Source organism: Wyeomyia smithii, chromosome 1 (genome assembly GCF_029784165.1).
Source record: "Wyeomyia smithii strain HCP4-BCI-WySm-NY-G18 chromosome 1, ASM2978416v1, whole genome shotgun sequence".
Taxonomy (NCBI): Eukaryota; Metazoa; Arthropoda; class Insecta; order Diptera; family Culicidae; genus Wyeomyia; species Wyeomyia smithii.
The window spans coordinates 202,742,051-202,769,276 of record NC_073694.1 but is presented as its reverse complement, the minus strand read 5'-3'; the positions used below and the strand labels follow the sequence as shown (position 1 = coordinate 202,769,276).

Sequence of the window (27,226 nt, the reverse complement as noted above, 5' to 3'; positions counted from 1 at the left end):
ATCGTACAACAGCGAAGTAAATTGCTCGCGAAATGAGTAGACCTGACAGGAAAGAGGGTACTATTTATTAACTTTTGTTATTCCGTTACATGGCTGACGCGATGCTCGTAGTGCATCACCCGTTCGTCTTCGATCGGTTCCTGCGGAGCGCCCAGTTCTCCCCCGGTCGCATCGATGTGACTTCTGATGGTAACCGTGCGTTTCACCGTCTGTCGGTTCTGTCCGCGGTGCGTTTCCTGTTCGGTCGGTTCCAGCAGCTGCAGTAGCTTAGCCGATCGCTGCTGTTGTTGCTTCGGTGAAATGGGTTTCTTCTCGGGGGTGACCTTTTTGCGGGAAGATTTTTTCGTTGGTTTCGGCACGGAGCTTGTCGCCGTAGTGGCCATCGTGGCAGAGCCGGTGCTAGTTGCGTTGGTCTGTGGTGTCTGGCGAGATTCTGAAACGTACATGCATTCCTCGTGTTTAACACCATTTTTGTCGGTACATGCGTAACAGGTGAGGTCGTCCTTCATACCTTTGGGAAGGAAGAAAGAAAAAAAGGTTTAAAAATTGGTTGATTTTACGAGATCGCAGAATGATGAAATGTTATGGCCGAAAAATGTGTTTTCGGCAAGTAAACAAATTTTAATCAACTGTTTTGTTTTATGAAGATTGTGCTGTCAAACAGCTCTGCAGTCTGCGTAGGGTCGTAGGTCCACCTGATCGATCGACCCTGCCCGCTGTGCACCTCTCCGTCTCGTCCCTGACGGATTGGTTTCAAGAACCATCTTTACCGGGTTGTCTTCCGACATCCTTACGCCCAAGCCACCGCAACCTGCCAATCTTAGCGATGTGGACGATAGATGGCTCCCCAAGCGGCTCCCGCAGTTCGTGTTTAATTTGCCTTCTCTACGTTCTGTTCTCCATCTGCATTTCACCGAAGATGGTACGCAACACCTTCCGCTCGAAGACCTTAAGGGCGCGTTAGTTCTCCACAAGCATAGTCCATGTCTGATAGCTGTAGAGGACTACAGGTTTGATTAGCGTCTTATAGTTGGTTAACTTTGTGCGGTGACGAATTCTACTCGATCGGAGCGTCCTTCGGAGACCAAAGTATGCACGATTTCCTGCCATAATGCGCCAATGAATTTCTCTGCTGGTGTCGTTGTCGGCAGTTATCAGTGAGCTGGGCTCACTACTCGAACTCATCGACCACCTCATTCATCACCACCAACTTGAACTCGAGGTAGGAGGTTAGTACTGTCTCCCCTTCCTTTCATGTACTTCGTCTTCGATGCATTGATGACCAGTCCAATCGGTTTGGCCTCGGCCTTTAGTCCGATGTACGTATCCGCCATCTTTACAAAAGTCGTCGGCGAAGCCAAACAGTTGAACCGACTTTGGAAATATCGTGCCACTCGTGTTAATCTCCGCTCTTCTAATGACACCTTCCAGGGCAATGCTAAACAGTAGGCACGAGAGACCATCACCTTGCCCTAAACCTCTTCGGGTTTCAAAGGGACTCGAGAGTGCCACTCCCATACTCTCACACCTCCCATACTCGTTCTTTCTCCCAAATCAATGACAATGACCCAGTGCACGGCTCTAGCCAGTGTTTCTCTACCGCAATTTAACAGATCGCTGAGAAGTTGATCTACTCCAGCAGCTTCTCTCCTCCTCCTACACCTCCTGGAGATCGGGGACTAGCATCCTGTTGATTTCTGCTCGTGCACCAAGACCAGTTCCCATACCATCCTCGCTACACACTCTTTCTGTATAACCCAAAACTGAGTCAAAACCTAATCAGTTTCGCTAAAACCGTATGTACTCAAAATTGAGTAGTTGTTTTACTCATTTTTGAGTACCACCGAATGTTTTAAAAATTGAGTAAATATTACTCATATTATCCCTGATGCGCGATGCGTAAAAGTTACTCATTTTAGACTCAAAAATGAGTACTTTAAGCTTCAATGAGGGAATGAGCATGAGCATGATGAGCATGATTGACCGCCCGCGGTTGCTACTCCGTTATTGCCAGATCAGCTGTAATTACACAGAGAACCAACAGATGATGCTTGGGACTAATATTCATCCTCAATGTGTAAAAACTGGTGACCTTAATCTTTATATTAGGCAATACCAGCGCCGGCCGCATCCGAATGCAGGTCAAAGAAGGAGTGTGTATAGGAATATGTTGACGTAATACTCGCTTTATTGGAAGCCGAGAACACCTCTGCACTTCCACGAGAAATCACTGAGATGTTGGAGAAAAGGGTAAGGTTTGCAGCAGGTTCGTTTTGGTAAACGATGCGCTGAGTTCGAGTACCGGGTTCATAATAACAAATATCGCGCGTACGAGTTCATTATACCTTCTACGGAAATCATAACGCGATCAATATGTTAGATGAAGTAACACTGCAAAAATAAAGCGCACGCGAGAATACCGGACCTATGACTCAATCAAGACCGACTCAAACATTTGAACATCTGTTTATGTAGTCATTATGCAACTACCGTAACGTGTCTCCCATTGATTGATCTCAGCTGACTACACAATGTTACGAAAGCTACGAGACTTGAGTCCACGTTAACGCCTCGCGACTTCTATCACTTCTTCGTGAAGTGACCCTATTTATATCAAAAATTATAACACGTTTATAACCAATCTGTAGAAAATACGACCTCATGAATGCTATCGACGCGAAGTCTCTAGATATTCGGTCACCCGGACATCTGTCTTTGAGCTTAACAGGTCGACTAACGGCGTTTCTTGTATACTGTTCGTCTGTTCTTAAAAAGCGATTTTTTTATTTGAGACCGATTTAAAGCAGTAATAAACTAAAGAGTGTTGTTACCGTCACGCACAGGTAAGTGTGGTACATCCTAGTGAAACGCAAAATGGTATACCACACTAAGTGGACGATTCGAACTAACATATCATAAAGTTGGGTCACTACATTTCGAAAACATTTATATGAGCAAAACTCTCCCGGACCGGAGACGCGTTTTACCAAAGCATTGTGCACGACCGCTCAATCCACGACTACCGACGGAAACGCTCGGGAGCACGATATTTCACGCCGATTCTCTATTAACTGTCGATGCGAGTGTTGCCTATCAAATAGAAAAATTGGCAAAGTTTCATGCATCCAAAGCCCCAATAATTTGAAAAATGCAGATACGCAGATTGACCAAAATATATATCTTAAGTTTGTTGACAAAATGCCGAACTAGTCATTATTGGGACATAGTATACAAAAACCTCTGCTCAAAAACTAGACAAATCGATAAAATTGAATCAAAAACTAGACAAATCGAAAAAATTGAATCATCAGATTTCGACTTCGACTAGCAACAATGCACCATATTCTGAATTCCACAAACCACACCAGTACTCTCTGGGTGACGAGTTCGAGTAATGTTACGCGTTATGTTGACTCATTGTTAAGCTGAGCGATGGGGACCTTTTTGTCAAACGACATGCGTAAAAGCATAAGTAATGTCGAACTCGTCTCCGCGGCGCATTCACACCCGGACTACAGTTTTGTCCTGTACTTTTTTTCACTTTCCGGACTATACTTTTTCTGTATCCGACTACACACTTTATTTACCTGGACTACACCCGAAAGAGACAGGGTGCAGTCTAAAAACACTAATAACAAAAACAAATGCTCCCAAATAGCGTACTTAAAATATGACAGCTGAGTATAGCGTCGCTTGCGTGTTTGTTTTCGAGCTGTAAAGTGTAGTCCAGGACGGTGTAGCACAGCCGCAGAAACGAGCTTGACACAACATTACAGTATTTCTAAACCCTTTACAAAATGCCAGAACAATTATTATTCATTTTACCGTTTCGGATCTGCGTCTATAAAAATTTAGCATGTTTAACAAAACTTTGCTATGGCGTAAAAATAATTATTCAAAAGCTAGTGAAGTCATAAATAGAAAAGGAATGACAATGGATATTAAAACATGGTCATCAGATATATTTCAGTTAGGAAATTCATGACATTTTTAACATTGGGAAATATCGCAGAATAGATAAACCGTAATCGTGTGGTACACCTTTTCAAGCGGTGCATGTATGAATGACAGAACAGTACGAAAATGCTACGCTGTGGTAGCACACATGAAAGATGAATTCGCCATTAAATGACGCACAAATTCATCGCTAAAAAATTCATACTATACTGCACACACTACAAGTCTACAGTCTACAACACGAAATATAGAAAAAAAAACAATTTGATTCTTATCGGTGAAAACTACTACCTTCGAGTCATTTATAAATAAATAAACAAACAAACATGTCTGTAAATGTATGCACTTATCTTTGTCATTGAATCAGCTTTCAGCAAACCAAACATGCCTCCGCTCGCACACAAACAAGTATAGGCAACTTGTTTCTATGGTTACAACTGCCGCTCTCTCAGTTTCTGCCTCTCAGCAGATCGTGCCGTCGGCGGAGAATATGCTTGCACATTACCGTATCAAAGGAAAGTCACCAACACAACACTGCGCTTTGAAAGCAGCCATTTGCTAGGCGACAAATTGTAAAAAAACGGCAATAAAACTTTGAATTTCCAGATCGTTTTACTTCCAAATCACTTTCAATACAATGTTATAACACTCGAAACACTTTCACCTACAATTACCACACGAAATTCACAATTCATTGTGCTATATACCACTATAAAATGCGATTACCACGGACGCAATAAATAAAGCGTCTACCAACAATAGAAGCAAACTGTGACCTTCTTTAAGCTTCAATGAGGGAATTTCGGAAAAATTATCTATATTGACTCGATGTTATTATATTTTCCATTTTTAATGAATTTTATGGCTACATCGTACAACTTTTGGATTTCGGTTGGTATAGTCACACCGAACACAGCGAAGCTCTTGAAAAAATACCGATGGCAGCTATGAAGAACTCGTGGTCGAAGATGACAATCCCATGAAAAATAACGAAATACCTGCCGGTCTTGAGCACTTCGACCTCGCATGCAATGTGGGGAAATGCAGATGTGTGCTCAAGATGACCAGCAAAATCCTTAAAGGGAAAAAAGTAAGATGGTAGCGGAAAACTATTCGGCGTACCACCTTGCAGAATACCATTCCGCAGAATAATAAAAAATGTAAAAAAAATGTTGGAAATTTGTCTTTGTTCGCCGGGACACGCGAGATCTATGAATTTATTCGCCGTATATACAACCAACGAGTCCTGGTGAAAAAGAAAAATTGGCGTTAGTTGCAGTCAATTACACTCAAAATAATTTTCCCTTAACAGTTACATGAATTTTCCCATACTTCCCCATTACTCATCATTTCTCGTGATTTATGTGATGTATATGGTTTCCACGAAAACATCTCACGAGAACTACGTTTTTATCATGTACTTTCAACGTGCACTGACAGTTGAGAAAAGAAGAAGAATAAAGCTTACGTGAATTTCCTATGTGAAAAATCAAAAATTCAATATGGCCGATAAATTGATTTCCGATTTGGAACTTCCGAAGGATTTAATAAATATTTTGATGAACGGTAACGTATATTGAAAATGAAGGTGGAATTTTCCATTCATTTTTATATCATTTTTATTCTCAGATTGCGATCTCGGACTTTCCGATCTGATAAAACTTAATTTTGAGCAATTTCAAAGTTGTCTTGAGTCGACTGGGATCGATTGGTGCTGCAGGAATATTTTTGATAAAATAGATGCCTGGAGACAGCGAAATGTAAGGTTTTATCAACAATTTTCAAACTTTAAGGAATTAAATATATATTTTTCAGAGATCATCAATTCTCAAGTTGTTGCAAAGTAACCAAACATTAGAAGCTTTACCTGTATTGCCAGGCGCAGAAACCGACTTCTGTGATTTGTCCGTAGCAGAGGAAACAAACGGAATAAATCACAAAAATATTCCGATAGCAATCGAAGTATTACAACAGGGGTCAAATATTGTCGCAAATTCTTCGAAGCAGCTAGAAAAATACACGCAAGAAACTGAATGTATTTCGAAACTAGAGGTATCAGAGTCGGCATGTTTTATAAATGAAGAATGCCAAACAAGTTGTTTAACACCAACATGCCCCGTGATTGAATTTCTGGGATTTGAACATGAAGCGTCAAATACATACAGCACCGAAACAACGGTTAGACAAATATTCAGTCCTAAGGTTCTTTTGAAGCTGCTAGCAGACAGTGAAACTGGAAAAGAGATTGTGCAACGAGCGAGTGTGGGAGAGCTATCGGAGGCCAAGCAACTACAGCTGGCGGAAATTATAGCTAAATACCATCTTAAGTTGAATAAAAAGTTAACCTCTGATGACTTACAGAACTATAGCCTTGCCGTCGTTACTTTATTCAACAAAGAAAAACAGGTAACTTAAACTAATATAATAAGGGAATTAGGCTTTGAAAAAGAAACACTTGCAGGAAAACTACTACATACCACGAGGAGGGGACCGCAAAAACGCTGGCGGCAAAATCGCGAATAAGATTGGTAATTTGCGCCAAAGAAAAAGAAAAAATGATGAGGGAAGAACAGCATGCAAAAAAATTTGAACCAATATCGACTACTGTTAGCAGTTCAATCAACGAAGCGACTCAATGGCTCATGCTAAATCAAGAACCTTGGTCCGCTGTGTTAGATAGGTGGGCAGCAAGTTTCTGTCATCGGCAGCATTTAATGCAAGATAAGAAAAAGACACAGACTGTTACAGGACTTTCAACAATATAGAAATACATTTGGGTATCAATTGGTTAGTTCACTTTTAGGGTACCAAAATATGGATAATTTATTATAGTTTTTCAGATTGATCAAGATTTCGTGAAACTTTTCCCAGACTCGCCTAATGCTTTAGGCATACTTAAAACAATCAGTAAGGATATATCTGCTTTCTTTGAGTTAAAATCGGTGGATCCATCAGCAGCTGGGTTAATTAAACATCTTATTAGCCCATGCGAAGGTACGTCACTTGCATAATTAATGAAAATTTGTTAAAACTAAATGTTCAGTACTATTGTTTCCTATATTTCAATGTTTTTAAACAAATATTAGCTCAAAAATTAAACTCACTGCTATTCTTTGAGTTATACTTTTTTTGTAATGTTGATAATATGCATAACAATATGCCTAACAATTTGATAATAGAAAAGAATATTTATGCATTCACCTATATTGGTTGATTGATGAGATCCGAGATGAATTTGTATATATATCATAACCTTTTTCGACAAGGTTTCAGTTATGATTCAAGCCTGTCTGATAATCTGACGGTCGCTGCCGAAACTGAATTCCTAAAAGAATACGAATAACAAATTACCTGTGCAATTTTTATATTATTTATATAATTACGCCAACATGTAGGTATCTTCATAGTCTGTAATCTACCTTTTTGATTTACAACTGAAGTCAATTTGGATGCATTACCACGATTACCACCAAAGCGTTTGCTGCCACTCTATTTCTATTTTGTTTATTTGTGTTATAGAGTTTGTTTTTATAGAAAAGAGGGGCAGATTCGTTGGTTTCATATACACCGTTTTAGGGGTGGGCGAAACGGCTCTTTTGCAAAAGCGGCTCTGAACCGCTCACTCACCGTTCCGAACCGACTCATATGAACGGCTCATGGTTCGCAACGATTCACGAACTTCGGGTTCGCGCGAACCATCAGTTCTGGAGCGCTCAAAGAACCGTGGTTCTTTTTCGTAAGCTATTTGTTTTTGCGCTCTTTTCTAAGAACCGGTTCATTTGAACGGCTAGTGAGCCGTTCGCCCAATGATTCTTGTGTTATAGTTTTGCAGCTGAAATATATTAGAAGCAAAAAATACGAATTTTTTATTCTTGAATAACATTCTTTTCGGTGGCTTTCAGTTGACATATCCAATGTATTAACACACCTTTTTCGTTTATTTCTAGATACCAGAGTGTGTGCTTTTCTATTATTGTTAAATACAGTTCTAGTACCCATATCAGCTGGTGTCAGATTCAAACCAACCATCTGTGTTGCACAAGAAGACACAATCATTTTCGCAAAGGACGAACAGGACATTTCACGTAATACTGAAAACGTTTACGCCGGGTATACCGAACGCGGTCTGCCAATCGTGCCAAAACTGGTGTTCTTAGGAACTGGATTGGAGAATCTCGACGGTCGTTTCTTTATGCAGTATGGAAATTTGCGCCACGAGCTTTCTTCGGCAGCCAGGGCAACTGATGTATTAATTAAATTCACGGCAGTTTTGGGAATACCTTTCTCAAGACTTTCCAAATTGGTGTGGCATTTTATCAGTAGTGATATATACGGTATTCCGCAGCGTGAATCATACGCCAGCATTATTAGACTACGCACCTTTTTGAGTAAAACACAATCTTCAACGATTTTATCAGAACCACCAAAATGATTTCATGTATGCTGATTAACTGTAAAACTAAATTTACCGTACCGAGTGAATATCTCACGCATCTGAGAGAATACCATGCAGTACCCATAGAATTTCGATACAAATGCACAGTAGGAACATGCCGACAGATTTTTTCAAAATATTATCCGTTTAAAAAACATATAATTAACCATCCAAAGGTCATGTATTTGAATAGTCATAAACCAGCACACACAGAATGTATCGCATCGACGATTTTGCAAAGTGATATAGATTCAGCGCCAATGAAAAAACCTAGACTCATACTCGATAATCCTGAAATAGGAACGCACAACCTTTACTTAGACATGGTCGAGAAATCCGCTCTTAATTTTACGATGAGTTTACACACGAAAAATAATTTCACGAGAAAAGATGTTATCACAGTACAACACCAGGTATCCAATTTATTATCAGAATTATCAGATCACATAAGTAGTTTGAATGTAACTTCACCAGATTCAGATAATGAGTTTTTCTTTAAAGCAACTGTAAATAAAATGAAATCATTTTTCCAAACAATTAATTCAGATTATAAGTTGTTTAAGTATTTAAGTTCAACAACAGGTTTAGAATTACCATCGATTGTAACTGTTGATGATAACAAGCAACAAGTATCTTCTATTAAAGACTTGGAGATCGAATTGAATGATGATAAAAATTATTTAATACTCATGCCTATTGCAAGCCAGATAAAAGCATTTTTTCAAACCGATGATATTTTTGAACGAGTGATGAATAATCAGATAAATTTAGAAAAATCACTTTCAATTGAAAATTTTGTTAATGGTTCAGTATGGCAGGGAATTAAACAAAAATATGCGAATCACACTACAATTCCGATATGGCTTTATGCTGACGAATTTGAAGTAAATGACACTCAAAGCTCGCATAACAATAGACATTCAGTATGTGGAATCTATTTCAATTTCCCGTCGATACCGGAAGAATATGCGGCAAGGTTGAGTAATATCTTTGTTGCTGGAATGCTCAGAAAAGTAGATATAAAAGATGTAGGTATAAATAAATTAGTTGAAGCGTTAGTAAATAAGTTTACAGAAATAGAAGAAAAAGGTATTGAACTAAATATTAACGGCGAAGTAATTTTAGTTAAATTTGTTCTTTGTCTGTTACAAGGAGATAATTTAGGCATACATTCAATGCTTCAGTTGTCTAATGGTTTTAACGCCACGTTTTACTGTCGTTTTTGCAGAAGACCTAAAGAATTGCTCAAGGTTGACACTGTAGAACATGCAGACTGCCTTCGTCGCAGACTAGACTACGATGAAGACGTAAATTTAGGAAAGCATAGCGAAACTGGCATATCAGGATGGTCACTATTTAACAAACTGCCCTCATTTCACGTTACGGAAAACAAGAGTGTAGATGCGATGCACGATTTTTTTAGTGCTGGTATTTGCAAATATGGTCTTGTAGAAATATTAGACTACTGCATATACACAAAAAGATACTTTTCGTTAAAACAAATCAACATTCGTAGAAAAGAAGTAGGAGAAACATCTTTAGACAACGAGCTAACGCGAATGCCTGACATCACAGAAACTTACATTAGTAAAGAAAGACGGAAATCTGTTTCGATAAAAACTACCTCCAACGAGATGCAAATATTTTGTCATTATTTTCCATTGTTAGTAGGGCATTATGTTCCACAGCATGATCCGGTATGGAATTACGAGCTTCATCTGATACAGTTAGTCGATTTTTGTTTAAAGCATTCGTTTACGCAAGAAGACATTCAGCAACTGAAACATTGTATTGCCATTCATCACGACATGTTTTTAACACTATTTAAAAGAGAGCTGAAACCTAAACATCACTTTTTGGTTCACTACTCAAATATAATTTCGAATTCGGGGCCAATACGAAACATGATGTGCTTCCGGAATGAGGCAAAACATAAAGGTTTCAAACAATACGCTAATGTAATAACTTCTCGAAAGAACATATGCTATACACTTTGCGTAAAATCTTACCTGCAATTCTCAAACGACTTATTAAGTAATAATTTTTTTAAAACTGAAGAAGTGTCTCATTTTCACGTAGCAGATGTTCGATACCGTAATTATTTCAAACAAATTATTCAACCGGTAAACATTGATACAAATTTCATGTTCTGTGTGTCAAGTTCGATAACGTTTAAAGGTACACAATATAAAACAGGGCAATTTGTAGCAAAATGCTGTTTCAATAATGTAATTTTATATGAGATCATAGAAATACTGTCACTGAACAACTCTTTTTACCTGATCTTACAAGTTTGGGAAGTTGGCGTTTTTCACGAGCACTATTTGGCCTATGAGGCAATAAGTAGTATTAAGTTAGTTGATATCATAAGCATTAATTTTTTTACCAGGCCACCATTCACGATCCACGTAATTGATCGTGTTATTAATGACGGATTAGCAGGAAAAAAAAATATGTTTAGGCTTAAGAATGCATTTTGCGTTAAATAAATGTTGGTTTTTATTTAGAAATAATAGCATTTATTATTTTGATGAGATTCATGTATTTCCAACATTAAATTCATGTGTAGCCTACATGCAAAAAAATATGTAGTAAATCACATAATCTCATCAGATCAAAGTTACGTGAAGGTTCATTGAAAAATACTGGATAATAATATAGCATGAAGCGGATTGAAACGTTATCTTGAGCTGTATGATTCTTGTTAAGATCACTTACCGATAACAACGAATTTCAAACACTTCTATCTCCCCCTTTTTCCAGACGGTTTGCTTGGTTTGCTGTTTGTTTTCAATTGCAAAAAAATAACAACAACACGCAAGCACCGATTACCCAATTTTGAGTAATTTTACCGCCATTATCAACTTAATTCTACTCATTTTTTGACGTCTTCGAACAACTGAAAAAAAATGATTAAAATTCAACTCAGCCGCTGAGTAGCCCAGAGTGAGCGTGTAGGGATACCATCCGTCCTGATTTAGCAGGACATGTCTTCAATATAGGATCTAAATTTAAGTATTCACAAAGTAGAGCGTACTTTGGTTCAAATGTCAAGTGGGCCCAATGCCCAAACCCTTGTTATGTAAACATATAAATAATTAACATATAAGGTTCGCAAGGTTTGCTGAGCAGTAAAATAAATAAGGTCGATCTCTTCGATTCAGATCGTCAGCGATAACGGACATGCTTCTGCCGTTTGAGCAAAACCGAAAGCATAAAGATAAAACTATAATTTATTAATGTCCTGATTTTGAGATCCGTTTGATGCGTTCTGATTTATTTTTCATATTTTAGCATTTGTCCTGATTTTTTTGGATGATGCCGGATCTTCAGAAATGTTGAAGATAGTTCAGTACTTTTACTTTGACTCCGGAACGGAACGGACTCATTTTGAACGATTTTTTCTTTAGTTGAATTTTGTCGAGAGAAATTGTCTAGTTCTTGCAACCCTCAACTATCTGACTTTTGGGTCCTAAAGCTATCCAACTTTTTTCGCACCGTAATGGCGGTCGCTATGATGCGTGTTCGTAATATTCGAACCTCTCTGCTTACGTCAGTTTTGGGGATTTCGGAGAAATTGGCATCACAAATCATACCAGATTTATTTCTCGTTTGATAAAATACGTGAAGACTTCACATTGACATGAGCAGAGTTGTCAAAACGGTGGATGATTTAATACGAACTTTGCATTTTAGCGTCCGCCATTATGGCGCATAAAAAGCTGGATATCAGTTTTTATATATCATTTGAAAAAGCCGCGTTTTCTGAGCAAAACGTGCTGTTTGAAAAAATGTTTATCGTTTTCCTTCGATCTTAAAATGAAGAATAAAAAACTTCTCGAAATGTCTGGGTAATAATCGTTAAAAATCTGTCCACGTGGTACAGTCGCCGTTCGATAACTGCAAGTCTTTTAACTGCAACGCTTTTTAACTGCAAGACCGATAACTGCAACAACTTTGCAGTTATCGGACCGCAATCCGTCATATCTGAAGTCAAAGTCATATTTGACATTGAAGTGACAAATCTCGCGGGGGGATTCTAAATGCATTCGAAAATAAAAAATTGTTGAATCTCTAGAAACATTTCGAAAGGACTTTTAATTTTTCTCGATTTTTTTTCGATTCCGTTCACTTGTTGTCTCTTCATTCTAGATGGGAGATTATAGATCTCAACTATTAATCAATGAAGCCAAATCACCATGTTATGTGGTTCACTTTCCGTAATTATTATAAGAGAAAAAAAATTCCTTGTGCATTGTTTGGCTAGCTTTCACGTCACGGATCCTGCTGACATTGATGTTGCTTTTACTTGCGTTACGTCAGCGGTTGCGAGCCTTCTGTCAAAATTTCATTCATGAATTGAGTTCAGAAACGTCTCGTAAAATGGACTTCTGTAGTGATGAACTTTATCTTCGCCTACATATTGGTTATGTAAAGTAGTTACTAAAACGCAATAAATTATGATGCGGAAATATGACTATCAAATTGATTAATCAAAAAGCTTACCTATTTTAGTTTTCTGCTATTTTTTGCTACTATGTACTTTATTAAAAAAAATACATTTCGACATCATTGAAAACAAAAATGGTAGTGACGGACCCCCCTCTAAATTTTGGCATGTGTCAAGTGTTGCAGTTATCGAACGGCATTCGATAACTGCAATGTAAACATGTTGCAGTTAGCTAACGACGACTGTATGTGGATGGCCCCTCATTTAAAAATTCAAGGACAACGATAAACATTTTTTTAAAATCACGTTTTGTTTTGTTGCGCTTTTTCAACTGATATATAAAAATCAGAAAACCGTGTAAAACTTTAGGACCCAATTCTGAACAGTTTACGTTACTGCATTTTTTAGGTATCTACTAACGCCTAAGAGCAAGCCCACCAGTGGCTAAATTGAAGTTTCTAAAGCTAGTTTGGCAACTCCCACCATAACGCGGCAACCGCACCGGGCGTCGCTATGTTGGCTTGGTAAAATAGAAATCCCCACCTCGGGTAGTAGCGAGTTATTAAATTTGGCAACGCGATAGCAACGTTGCTATTTGATGAAATGTCCAGGGGGCTCTTGTGGCTGTCAAACTCCATACATTTTCCATCTACCACTCATTGATTCTGGTACCAGCGTTTCTGGTGGCAACTTTTTGGTTGGTTTGCCCTAAAACAAGTGAAATAGAGTAAACGTCCCATTTTGTCGGTAGACTTATTATCGAGTGAATTCCGTTTTAGATGGAAAAAAACAAGAGCCCAACATTTGTTCTCAGTATAATGTGCACTTTCAATGAATAAGATAAGTTTTGCAAGCATTTGAAATGAAATATTACTGCCGTGATGAATTTATGATTGGTAGGCAAAATGTTGACGTTTATAGGCCCCTGGAAATGTCAAACTGTTGTTTTTTTGTGCTCGATAGTAAATGTTCGTAATAATATTACGAAGATGATGAGTGTTTTGAATGCGGACTCAATTGGTCGGCCACGAAAAAAAGAAGTGTTTTGCCTCGCTTGTTAAACACGTCGTAGGACGCAAGTGTCGGCGTGAACCACTACTCAATTTTATTTCCGATTGAGCTGAAATTTTGCACAGGGTGTTTTTTCGGGCAGGTAAACATTTTGTATAGGTTTTTTATTGAGATGACCATTTTGGTTGGCATTTTGGTCTGCAACCTAAACGATGCGAAAGCTCAAACCCTCACAAGAGGCCAATATTATTTAATAAACCTGGAAGGTTTAAGCAAATCTGCTCGGGAGTGTTACCAACTATTTTCCCGTTTCGTTCGGTCGTTGTATAAAATAGTAGGAGGGTGGTATCCAAGACACGACCGCATAGTTGACGTAGGACTACAATAATTTTATATTTTTATTTTAAAGCTATGTTTGATTTGAGCTCGTTTTACTTTTGTAGTTTGCTTGATTCATTTTAACCAATTTAAACTCAACATCTTCCAAAAGGGAGATATTTTGGTTCGGGTGGTAATATCAAGTATCTAGGTCGTCAGCCCGAATTCATCAAGCGACACCTTAAACGACTTGGAACTAAAACTAGCTCATTGGTGGCCATTTCTACTGTTAAGGTCGTCTTTGACCACTTAAAAAGTAAAAAAAGTCATGAAAAAAGAACCGTTCATTTTTGGCATGGTTCGATTTTTGCAACAGAAAATATTCTGGCGTGTTGCCAAAATCGAACGGGGTCTGTATTTTGATTATTTCTTTGTACCACTCTACCTTAGAAGAAAAAAATATTCTCCTCAACATTCATAATGGTCCAGGAACCAAATTTAGGGGAAATTTTGGGTCTAGAGCTATATAGCAATGTTTTAGAGAAAATATTTTTGTTTACAAAGTTACTTAAAATTATTGGAGCTATAAAATTGTTGAACAAGGTTTTCTAACTACAAAAATAAAAAGGAAGATACTTGATAGCATTGAAAATTTTGGTCACCCCAATTTTTGATACTTTTTCAATAAGCGCTTTATCATATGTAACAACTTTGTTGAAGAAAGTTTTTCTCTAAAATATTGCTATAGAGCTCTAGACCCAAATTTCCCCCTAAATTTGGTTTCCAGACTATTGATGAATACCTTTCATTCTAATACAGCGAATTTTCTTTATTACGCGAAAAGACAACCTTCTATAAAATATTTAATTGAGTACGATTTAGTAGAAATTAAACTTCTTCCTTCTATATCTATTTGTCTTGTTAAAGTTGGCTCACTCACCGATCACAAAGCGGCAAAGATGTTACATCAATTTTTTTCCTGCAGTTACAAGCTCGTGGAAAAAATATAGATAATGAATGACAGTTTTAGTAGAAAATGTATATTCACAGAAAATTTGAAATTGACATAGAATTTTATGAACATGTTAACATTCAATTCAGGTCAATTTAAACATTTTATCAGTATACAGAATCAATCAGAAAAAATTTGATTAGTTTCAAGATACCAAAGAACAACGAAGATATCATATTTGAAAGTTATATGTCTGTTATTTTCGAAAATAAACTGGGCAAGAGTGATGCACAACATTAGCCACGGCAATTAATGTTTGCATAGCGTTGTTCAATTACAAGTAAGGTTATGGAAAGTAATATTTTCTTGTAAATGCAAATTCAAAAAAAAAATTTAATTGAAAAACACAAATACTAATGTCGGAACTCTAATATCAAGATGAAATGAATTTGGTTTTCCTCTATACCGCCACCGCAGGATGCAACTAATATTGTCATATTGGACTAAATTCATTTAGCTAGTAAAATATAATCATCAGTACAGCTCGTTTAACTAACTATTCAAAGATATGTACGGAGCATTTTTGTTTTCTATTGTCTTTTAAATACCATATTCAGTTATTTAAATAAATCTGAAAAAAGCAGAATGTAGAGTTCAAAAATAAACAACGCATTTTGTTGTCCCCGGCGGCGCAGCGTATTCTGCGGTACCCGAAAAATCAAATTGAATTCTGATATTTGCTGCTATACGAAACAAGGAGAAGAAGAAGACAATTCAAACGGCAATTCGATTGTGTTCCACGCCCCACCATGCGTCAACAGCGGCAATGTAGTTTTCACTTGACTTGGCTGCACACAAATGAATATCGAGTTTTTCTGCACTGATAGACGACGAATGACCAGCGTTCTATTCATACAATGCTCGGTGCAGTACTGTTGCCTGTGCCAGCATGTTTTCCTTCAAGACATCAGTTTTATTAACATTAACATATTTATTAACAGCAGAACGTCATACTGTCTAATAGTGGAGGTGGTTACGAACGTTCCGAGAAAGCTCCACCTTCAAGACATCAAAATAGTCTAGGCTCATGGAAACTAACATTAGGTGACCTATTGGGGCGGGGAGATTCTGTCAAAATTTTTTTTGGCACTGCTATACAGGATATCACAGCATGCAGTTGGTGTCTATTCATGAAGTCTGTGCTTGGCGTGCTCGCATATGATTGGTACATTGTTGGTGAAAATTTGACCTTGAAACTTTTATTCAATTTTCACTGTTTAACAATGAAGTGATAATGGAAATTGAAGAATCACAAAATTGTCCATCATTTTATCAATCCAACGACATATTGATTATTGTGATCCATCATGTGGTTACATCAGTATAACCGTTTGAAATCTTTCATTCCGGCGTTACATCTTGGTTTTAGTTTTCGCGGAATGTATCTCGATATAGTGCGGTTAGACGTAGTCCTACGTCAAAACCATTCTTCTCCTTTACCGCTGTTTCAATCTTCAAAAACAACCTAAGATGCGTTCGAAAGCGGCGTTGGAAATGGTCATCGATATAGACCGTTGTTAAAACGCTGGATGGCACCTTCCTCCGTATGGCGGTTTTTTTGGGTATTTACTAGGCTGAGAGTCGCCCCGAATCTTTCCAAAAACCATTTTCTTAATCGCGTATAAGGAAATTTGTTTTGCGAAATCACTTTCTTCATCACTAGAATCACTCAAATAATCGAAAACAACTTACGCGTTCTATATTTAAGTTCTTTTTGGCGGCAAATTTTCAAATAATAATAGCAAACTGTGGGAACCGAGACAGCATGAAATACAGAATACAACTAATGACAGTTTGCCAGCTTTCAGTAGAATAGTCATTTAAGCCAACGTTGCGGGACGTCTTCGGGTCTTCCTTCTTGTTTGTGGTCGATTCGTCGCTCGATTGTGGTCGTTTCAGATGTGTTGAACAGCATGTATTTTGTTTTGTAGATGTTTATGCTGGTACATCCACAATCTCAGAGTCGTTAGGACCTAATTTACTTAGTTTCAGTTCTTCGTAGGATGTCTCAGCATAGATGAGCACGATTTTATCGGCGTACATAACCAATTTACCTTGTGGCGGTAGATGCTTAAAGTTGTTTATAGAAATGTTAAACAACGTTGGGCCTAGAGTACTATGTTTCGCAACTCCAAAGTTCACAGAATGTTTTGTGCTTTTTCTTTCCGTGTTGGATATTTTCGTCACTGCGACCAATTTTTTGATATATTGTGACATATTTTTTCTTTTCAATATTGCTAAATCAGGATAACGTTTCACTATTGGAAGTGGTCGTTGTAACCTGACCGATAGCATTAGTCCAGTCCGGTATTACACTTCGTATGAAGCGTACAACCGTACTAATTTATTCTCCAGATTGCAGAGGGTTCCAATGATCCTCTATCGAAGAGCCTATACCTTTTGCTAAAAATTGCCGGACATCGGCATAACAGATATTCCGAGTTTTTCGTTTCCATCTATTCCACAGTGACCAGGAACCCAACATAAATCTACTTGATTATTACAACCTACTGTTTGAAATGATTGAATACACTCTCAAACAAGTTTTTAAGTGCATGTCGCAGACTTCAAAGCCTTTAAAGCTGCTTGACTGTCGCTTTTACCCATGCTGAGCAGCCTTAAGCTGGACAGCCAAAGCCCTTGGTCTCCCCGGGACCGCCGTTAGGCATAAAGGGAGAGGGCCAGTCGTGCTTTTTGCACTTACCTCTCTGGGTAGCAGAGCAACCTATGTAGGCCAGTTAGTTAGCTATTGAATAAGGCATGTCGATGGATTCCCGTCGATTGGTGCCTTGCAAAATATTTACGATCTGTGATGCAGCCTTGATGACCGCACTCCAGATTTCCCTATTCTTGCACATCCTTCGCACAATATTCTCTGACCTGGTGACCATCCCACTTATTGCCAGCATGTCGTGCCTTATCCGCTCGAAACGCGGACATGTGAAGAACATGCTGATGGGTATCATGCCAGCCAAAACACAAGCCGCCTCGTACGACACTGTTCGGTATGCGCACGCGCCCCTCAGGCACATTAGCCTGTACGTACTCTCGAGCTTGCCACGATGGCACGAGGTACCCAAAACCTTGAACCACACTGGCCCTCCATACATGAGTATGGAGGGCCAGTGTGGTCTAAGGACTAGCAAGGACTTTGCACCTATTGCTACGGGCCGCTGAACTGTTTGCCATCATGCGGGATGATGCCGCTACAGCCATGGAAGCTTTCTTGCAGGTATAATCGACGTGGTTCCCGAACGTAAGCTTGTCATCGATCATAACCCCCAGTAGCTTCAAGGAATGTTTTGAGGCGACAGTACATACGCCAGCACTGATCCATGCCTCCTGCTCCGATTTCCTATTATTCACAACGATGACCTCGGTCTTATGGCGCGCTAGCTCCAGTTTTCTGGTGTGCATCTAATCTTCCACTACGCGTATGGATAGCGCGGCCTTTAACTCCACCTCTCTAATTGACTCGCCGCACAGAGGCCAAAATAAGAAAAAAGTTTTTTGTCGCTTTTTGGTGCCGCTATATTTTTTCCTGCAGCTTAAATAAATGTTGCACAAAATGCCATCACTCGATGAACGTTAAACGGTATCATCATATGCTGGGAGCGCTGTAAACATTGACAAATTTTCAAGCATTTTTTTTGGGAATCGAACCATTTATAGTAACAAGTTGTGCCAGGCATCGAAAAAATGACAATTTATCAATATTTTGCAGCAAATGAGTTCTTCATGTTCAATGCTAATAAACCGGTTGATAGAAATTCCGAAATTTCAAAACTATAGTTACTCTTAAGAAGTTTTAGAATTTAGTGATTAATCCACCTAGCGGTCAGACCCAGCCTTTCTCATTCAAACTTTTATTTGTAAAAATAGATTTACATGAACGCTTGAAGCGTTCATGCAAATCTATTAAATGTATATTCACTCTTTAGGGTTCTAAAATCTTGATGTTGTAATCTATACATATAAAAATGTAGTCCGGTCTGTCAGTCTGTTTGATCCATATAGGCTCGAAAACTACCGAACCGATCGATGTGAAAATTTGTATGTAGGGGTTTTTGGTCCCGATAGTATGATATGATAGTATGATAGTATGAGACCCCTCCCTCTTCTGGAAAGGAGGGGTCCAATTCAAATGAAACATACATTTCCGCACAACTCAAGAACAAACCAAGCAAATGAAACCGAATTTGGCATGTGGAAGTTTTAAAGGGTAAAAATATGTCCATAATGTTTCGACACCCCTCCCTCTTATGGAAGCACATGTGTCTGCACAAATTTCTGCACATCTCGCGAACTAATCAACTAAATGGAACCATATTTGGCAGGTGAATGTTTTTAGTGGTAACAAATGATACACAGCTGCTGAAATCGACCACAGACCCCATTTTGGATTCTGGGTTGGCGACTTCCGGTTCCTGGGAAACAGCCGAAAATGATCGAATAACACCCAATATGGGTGTTTCTTCAACCAGAATGACGCTCAGAGGCTAAAAATTATCTCAAATACCATTTCGAAATCCAAGATGGCGACTTCCGGTTTGTGAAAAACAGCCTAAAATAACCAAATACCATCCAATATGAGTATCTCTGGAACCAGAATGATGCAATGAGCTAACAATTGACCTCAGGCACCATTTTGAACCGCTAAATGGCAACTTATAGGAAACAGTCGAAAATGACCAAATAATACTCAACATGGATATTTCTGTAATCGAGATGATGCATAGAAACCAAACATTGACCCTTGACACCATTTTGAATTTAAAGACGACCACTGTTAGTTTCTGGAAAACAACCAAAATAACTAAATACCTCCCAATATGGGTATTACCGGTGTCTGATTGATGCCAGAAAATCTGCTGAAAATGACCAACTACCACCCAATATGAATATATTCAGAATTAGGGCGCCAAAAATCGAAGATTTTGTCATTTCGATAAAACCATTCATTTCAAACGATTTGTCTTTTGACTTTGATCATATCCTATGGCCGATTCGTCGTGCATTTGCAGACTTTAAACACATCGCAAGGAATCAATGAATTTGGAACGTTCAAATAGTACAAAACCACATTTAAATTATGTTGAGACCACATATATTAATCAAAGCAGGTATAGTTTTAAATAGCCTTTGAATTTCTTTTCTTTCCATAACTTTTAAGCCACATATCAAATTGTTATGAAGTTTGTTGTATGTTAGTTTGAGAGATGACTTGTTCGTATGACACTAGTTATGTTCAAATTAGTCATGTAATCTTTGAAATAATAGGCTTTCGTCGTTTTATCAACAATTTAATACATAATGATGGCCTAAGTTCAATTATAATCAAACGAAATGGGAACGTATAGGGCAGCCAAACTTTGAAACTACGTGTTCAATCATAATTCATCAGTTAACCCTTAACTAGCCCGCTCATCTGATATTAATATTGATCAAATCGGTTGTGTAGTTTCTGAGATGATGAAGTTTCGTGATTTTCACATTTCGGTACTTTACAGACGAAGTTACAGTCCGATTACAGTAAAATTCAATAGGGTGTTACGAGGCAGCTAGACTAGATGAAATTCAAAAGTTAATGGTATTTCAGGTAGCCCGTTCATTTGAAATCAATTTTGTTCAAATCGGTTGTGTAGTTTTCGAGATAATAATGTTTCATGATTTTTACATTTTGAACCATAACCTCTAAACTAAAAATCCGATTACAATGAAATTTAATAGGGTCTCATGGGACAACGAGACCTTTCATTTGCAATTAATTTAATGAAAATCGGTCCAGCCATCTCTGAGAAAAGTGAGTGAGAATAAAAATCTGCACATACACACACACATACATACACACACACATACACACACACACACATACATACAGAAAATGCTCAGCTCGTCGAGCTGAGTCGAGTGATATATGCCATTCGGCCCTTCGGAGCACTTTTATACTTTCGGTTTTGCAAGTGATTGCTATACCTTTCTAGGAGAAAGGCAAAAAGTTATCAAATCTCGCGGAATCCGATCATATAATCATCGGAGGAATGAAAGTTCATAACATCACGAACACATCCTCGCAAATATCTCATCCGGTAACGTCCGGATTGGCATTTGCGACCCGTTTGAAAAATGTTGTTTTTGACGAATTTTGACGCTAAGTGTTCACGCATACACGGGAGATTAAAAAAAACCTGATGGGTGCCTACCTCACGTATAAAACAGTGTTTCAGCTTAACAAAGATGAAATGAGATTAGTTTAGTGAATGAATTTCAACTAATTTAAGTTAACTCAAAAATAACTTGATGCACAGAATCAATAATCCAGGTAAATAACACTTCGTACAAAAGGCTTTTTCCAACCTACGTAGGTTCCACGAGGCATCATATAATTTGTGAGCATCAAATTGATAGGTCTAAATGAAGATATTTTACAACATCATTTTTCTGGTAAATTCTTAAATTTGTTTCGCTGCCCGTTTTGCGAAAACAAATCATTCGGGCGTATTACTTTATCTACTCACTTACATTTATGAAGACACATAGGCTATGTAAATGTAAACATTAAGTTGTGTGTGTGATATTTAGAGTTACTTTTTGATATAAAACTCGAACCAGCCACATCCACTTCTCACTTAAATATTTCCCAAAATATTGCTAAATAGCAGCGAAAATAATTTTGGCCAGGTTTTCACTCGAGTGACTCCTCTGTGCGCCGTAGACCTCAAAGTTATATCATCGGCGAAGCCCACAATCACCACTCCTGGAGGGAGTGTTAGTTTTAACACGTCATCATACATGGCATTCCACAATACCGCACCCAGGATGGAACCTGGCGGTACACAACTGGGACGCTTTTGTGACCCTCGTTTGTGTTGTACACTAGCACTCTGAGGCTCTGTAGCGCTAAAGCTATGGAGTCCCAGCTGGCACTGTTAAACGCGTTCTTCACGTCGAGCGTGACGATCGCACTGTAACGAATGCCCCTCCTTTTACGTTGGATTGCAACCTCAGCCGTTCTGGTGACGGAGAGAATTTCATCCACCGTAGACCTACCTTTTCGGAAGCCGAACTGGTTGCTTGATAGACCGTTCTCGCTTTCTGTGTATTTCACCAGTCTATTGAGGATTATCCTCTCAAGCACCTTGCCCGCTGTGTCCAGCAGATAGATTGGTCTGTATGCCGATGGGTCACCTGGTGGTTTCCCGACCTTCGGCAACAGTACCAGCCTCTGTCGCTTCCACACGTCCGGTAAGAGGCAGTCGTCAAGGCATTTCTACATGACCGCCTTGAACAACCCGAGGACTTCCTTAATGGCCAAGTTCGGGATTCCATCTGGTCCCGGTGCCTTGCCTATCTTTAGGGAGTTTGCGATCTCGATCAATTCATCTTCTGTCACCCTTGCCGTATCGTCTGCTTCTGCACGACTGCCGTCACTCACGGTTGACTCGTCACCACCGGCTTGGGAAGAGGCCCTGAATGATCGTTTCTAGCATCGTTGGTTGTTCAGCTGGGGCTAGCGCACCCCTAGTCTTGGTCATAACGATCCTGTAGGCGTCACCCCACGGGTTCGAATTTGCACTGGCGCATAGTTTTTCGAAACAGACTCGTTTACTGGCTCTGATTGTGCTCTTGAGCGTTGTCTTAGCGGATTTGAATGCGGCATCGCGTTCCTCTCTTTGCTCATCGGAACGCACACGTTGCATCTTCCGGAGGCATGCACTCCACCAGTATGTCGATGGTCTACCCTCACTAGGTGGACGAGACCTAGGCATCGTGGCGTCGCACGCCCATGATAACATCGCATTTAGCTTCCATCTAAAGGCCTGACCATATACATCTGCATCGAAATGCAATGTTTTCCAGCCGCAGAAGGATGGAATATTGGCCCTACTCGCTGCTTGCTTCCTCACACCTACCTCATAGCAAACCGTTTGGCGTTCGCTATTCGTGTAGCTGTCGTCTACCCTCCAGTTCGTGATCAGTCCCGGGCTGCAGAATGTCACATCGATTATCGATTCCGCACTGTTCCTGCTGTAGGTGCATTTCGTGCCAACGTTAGCCATGTCTAAGTTGAGCTTTGTCAAAGCTTTCAACAAAATCTGGCCCCTCTGGTTTGTACAGCGACTTTCCCACTCAACAGCCCAAGCGTTAAAGTCGCCCGCAACCACCAGCGGCCCTAGACCCGTCAGTTCGGCGGTTGCTTGGTCGATCATCTGTGCGAACATTTCAGTAGACCAACTTGGCGGGGCATAGCATCTGCAGTAGAATACTTCATCCACTTTGGCTATCACGTATCCCTCGCTGAAGGTTGACACAATCTCCTGAACCGGGCCCTGCCTGTCGTGCATATGGCCGTCCTCCCAGACTTATCCGTTACCCAGTTACCGTTTCCGGTTGGGATGCGGTAGGGGTCCGAGACGTTGTCCACGTCCGACAGTGTAGCAACTGCGCATAGCAGTGATTCAGGTTTAATTGTATCGCCCTCAAGCCAGCCGTGCAGCCGAACACTTGGGGCCTCCCATGGCGTGCTTAGCGTCCTGTTTACCGGTGCATACCAAACACTTGGGAGGTGCGCCGCAGTCCCGTGCTTTATGGCCTGCACCACCGCAGCGGCATAAATTGGACCTGTCGGGCCCTTTGCACGACCAGGATTTATGCCCCCGCTCAAAGCACCTGAAACAAACGTCAGGCTCTTGGAAGATGCCCAGGGGTAGACCGACCAACCCACCTTCAACGTGGCCTTCTTTAGGGCATTGTTACCCTCCGCTAGTGGAAGTTTTATGGTAGCAACCTAGGTCCCTGCCGGGCCCCTACGGAGACGAACTGCCTCCGCGGTCACCACCACTCCACACTCCCGCTTAAACGTTTGTGCTGTCGCACCCTTCGGTGATCTAATTCAGGTTTTTAAGCTGCAGAGTCACTTCTGAGGTGAGAGCTCAGATTTGAACATCCTCGCCTAACACTTCTTGGGCCGCCTTTTTATACGCACAACCCCTTGCCTTTTGCCTTCTTACGGAGTTCAAGGATCATCTCGCCGGTACGGGACCGACGAATTGACCTGACATTCGCGCCGAAGTCTTTGCGCTTGGCCTCGCCTCTCATGGTCTTCAAGACTCCAGCGTACTTAGACGCATCCGTCTTGAAAATGAGCGCGTGGCCCCTGCTCCTCCTGCTCGACCCATGCGGCTTTTTATTGCGGTCGCCGCGCTTCGCGAGTCGTTCCCGTTTTTTCCGCCTTTTGTCCACCACGGTTGTCCATTCACCTGTGCCCGTGGCTTCACCGTTCGTCGGTTCCCTACTTGGCTGAGCTGACGGGCCAGCCTGTGGGCTGTCTCCAAACAACCGCCTCCGTTTAGCTTTCCTGGGGGCCGATTCCCCCGGAGAGCCTCTAGTACGTTTGTCGGTCGGTTCAGCTGAAGAGACTTCGGCAAACGATGACGCAGCTGTTTGTGTGTGTTTGCATTTTCTTCTTTGAGCCGATTAAGCTCTGCCTCCAGTGCGAGTGCCTTGTTTTCAGCATCATTAGCTCGCTTAAGGGTTTGAGCTAGTAGCAGCTTAAAATTATCCTCGCCGCCGAAAATTGTTGCAGTCTCCAACGAAAAAAAAATGACTTGAATTTAACATTTTTGCAAAAAAAATTAAAAACTAATCTTTTTGAGATAATTGTTTCTACATTTTGCCTCAAAAAATATTTTACGGTGTATGTTCGAAAAAATACGGAGTCAAAAATATTTTCTACAATTTTGCCGAACCAACAGAAAATTGAAAACTTGTAAAAATTTTTATTTTTTTCGTTTTTTTTTTAATTTTTGAATAAATCTTCCCCGGGTAAATACAAAATTCTCGTACTGTTTTGTATAATAACAAAAATTTAAGTACGAAGAAATAATTCAACACTTTCTATGTTTAATTCAAGCCGTTAATTCAAATCTTGATTTTTAAAACATCAATTGGAAGAAGCAAAAATGTCATCGTTCGAAAACGAAGATAAAGTCCAGACCCCAGGAAAAGTTTAATTCATGCAAACGAAAAAACATCTGTTTGAGTTACGACGGTTACGACTGAGAGATACTCTGTACCTACCATACCGCCCCCGATATTCCAATTCACAATAGAAGCAGTACTTCTGGATGCTAATAGATGTAATATTTCAAATAAGAAACATTTTACGCGATACTGATTGGTAAATTCCTCTTCAATTTGGTCACTGGTCACTGACAATATAAAAAGTTTCCCTTTAGATTGCCAAACTTCACTATTCAACAACAACTGTGGTGCTTATTTGTGTCGGAGTTGGTTTCACAAGACACCGCTTGCTGTGTTAGCAATTTGCGCTGCAAACTTGAATGTAATAATCGGTTTCGGTTTAACAAAACGCAGACCTACCTTTTTTACAGTTAGACCAGTCCCGTGTTTCAAAATCGGCCAAAACCTTAGCCACCTCTTCGTCGTTCCGATAGCTCAGAACATACACATCGTCGCTGCTGGCCGGATCCTGCTGTTTGATCTTCTGGCTTCGCCCCAGAGGGGGAAAGAAATGCGTATAGAAATCATAGTGCACGGGATGTACAACCCCTCCTCCAGTAGTAGTTGCTTTGGGTCGTTGTTTGTTCGAGCGCAAATCGACTGGTTGATAGCGGTAGCCACCGCCATTTGTGCCCTCTTGACCTGGTCGTGTGTGGACCACAGATTTTTTGGTTGGTATCACCTTCGGTTTCTTAGGGTTTAGCGTAATGTTTTCCGCACGTTTATCCGAATCTTGCTCACTTTCATCCTCATCAGTATCATCCCCATCATCATCGCTCTCCTCGCGATCATCTTCAGGTTCGTCCTTTTCGTGATCTTTACTGTTGTAATGCTTTTCTTTCACATAGGAAAATTTGTTATGGTGCGGAACGGTTGCGTAAGCGCAGGATTCCGACTTCGTTTCGGTGACTGGATCTTTGCACACGTGACACACCATTCCATCTTTATCGTAGGCCTTGCAGTTCTTCGGGTTTTTGGCCAGTTGACGGCTCTGTGCCTCTGATTCTTGCTTGATCCGTTCGTAGTCATCCGATGGACTGAAATCGAATCTGTATTCGTACTCAGTAGCTCCTTTCTCCGAGTCATCCTTTTCGTTGTCGTTCCGTTGCTCGTCTCGATTCCGGAAATGCCGACTAACAAACCGTTCATAGCGATCGGCGTAACCATCCGGTCCGTTAACGCTCCGATCGTCATTCTCTTCACTATCATCAGTCGGTTCCTCTACACTCGACGAAGTCGTCCGCTTCGTACGCGCCACCTCAACATCACTCGGATTAACATAACTTTCAGCTTTGGCGAAGCGCGGAATAGCCGATATTAAATCCAGACTACCGAGATTGAAATCCGTCGGAAAATAGTCCCGCTCATTGAAGGACTTCTCATGCGAACTAAAAAACTCCGTATCTTCATCGCCAAAATCAAACGCGCGAAAGTCTACATCATCGTCCGCCAGAATCACTCCGGTTAACACTGCCAACACCGTCGTCACAAGAGAGTACGCAAAGCGGGTCATTTTTCACAACTGGTTCGGCAGTCCCGGCGGGCGGTGCAATTTATATGGTAAAGTACCTACCAACACAACCCGCCTTCTCGTCGCGCACAGTTCCCTTTCTTCTCGTACTTTTGGGCCGTTTAGTTAAGTTTAGTTTTTCCGCTCTGTCTCCACCATCTTCGAGCTGCAGGCAGATTTAGCTGCAGTTAAATAATCTAAGCGCGCGCTCAACCCAACACCCTTCTGGTGCTCTTATTAGTCGATGGCGCGTAACTTACTCGACGCTGCCTGCAATTTGCATATCGATACGTTTGTTATTGCTGCGATTATTATTATTTTTTGTCGCACTTTTGTTTTTGCCTCTTTTTTTTACTCAATTGCGTTTGTTACGGTTGATTATATATGCCCAGACCGGACGGGTTTTGTTCATTGAAACATTACTATTTCACGCGAACCGATTCGGAATTGGCACATTTCTTTTTTATTTTATTTTACTCCGAGTGCGTTTGTCAACAGCTTCAGCGGTAA

At 40.1% G+C, this 27,226-nt stretch overlaps 1 protein-coding gene and 1 long non-coding RNA gene across 2 annotated transcripts; both read right to left on the bottom strand.

Annotated features, from left to right (window-relative positions):
* Positions 1–33: 33 nt before the first annotated feature.
* On the bottom strand, positions 34–27,172 carry LOC129718752 (uncharacterized). Its single transcript, XM_055669800.1, has 2 exons — positions 25,567–27,172; positions 34–511 (listed from the first exon to the last, which is right to left on the bottom strand). The coding sequence occupies exons 1-2, from the start codon at positions 26,717–26,719 to the stop codon at positions 78–80; spliced, it is 1,587 nt and encodes a 528-aa protein (XP_055525775.1). The 5' UTR covers positions 26,720–27,172; the 3' UTR covers positions 34–77.
* On the bottom strand, positions 4,825–7,455 carry LOC129718753 (uncharacterized). Its single transcript, XR_008727036.1, has 3 exons — positions 7,341–7,455; positions 7,159–7,282; positions 4,825–5,203 (listed from the first exon to the last, which is right to left on the bottom strand). It is a non-coding gene; the product is annotated as an uncharacterized LOC129718753 (long non-coding RNA).
* Positions 27,173–27,226: the final 54 nt, after the last annotated feature.

What these genes read in the sequence shown, in the direction of transcription:
- LOC129718752 (XM_055669800.1), bottom strand. Translation starts at nt 26,719, where the DNA reads ATGACCCGCTTTGCGTACTCTCTTGTGACGACGGTGTTGGCAGTGTTA. An exon ending in CTGGTCTAACTGTAAAAAAG is followed by an intron (nt 512 to 25,566) that starts GTAGGTCTGCGT and finishes TCCTTCCCAAAG; the next exon opens with GTATGAAGGACGACCTCACC.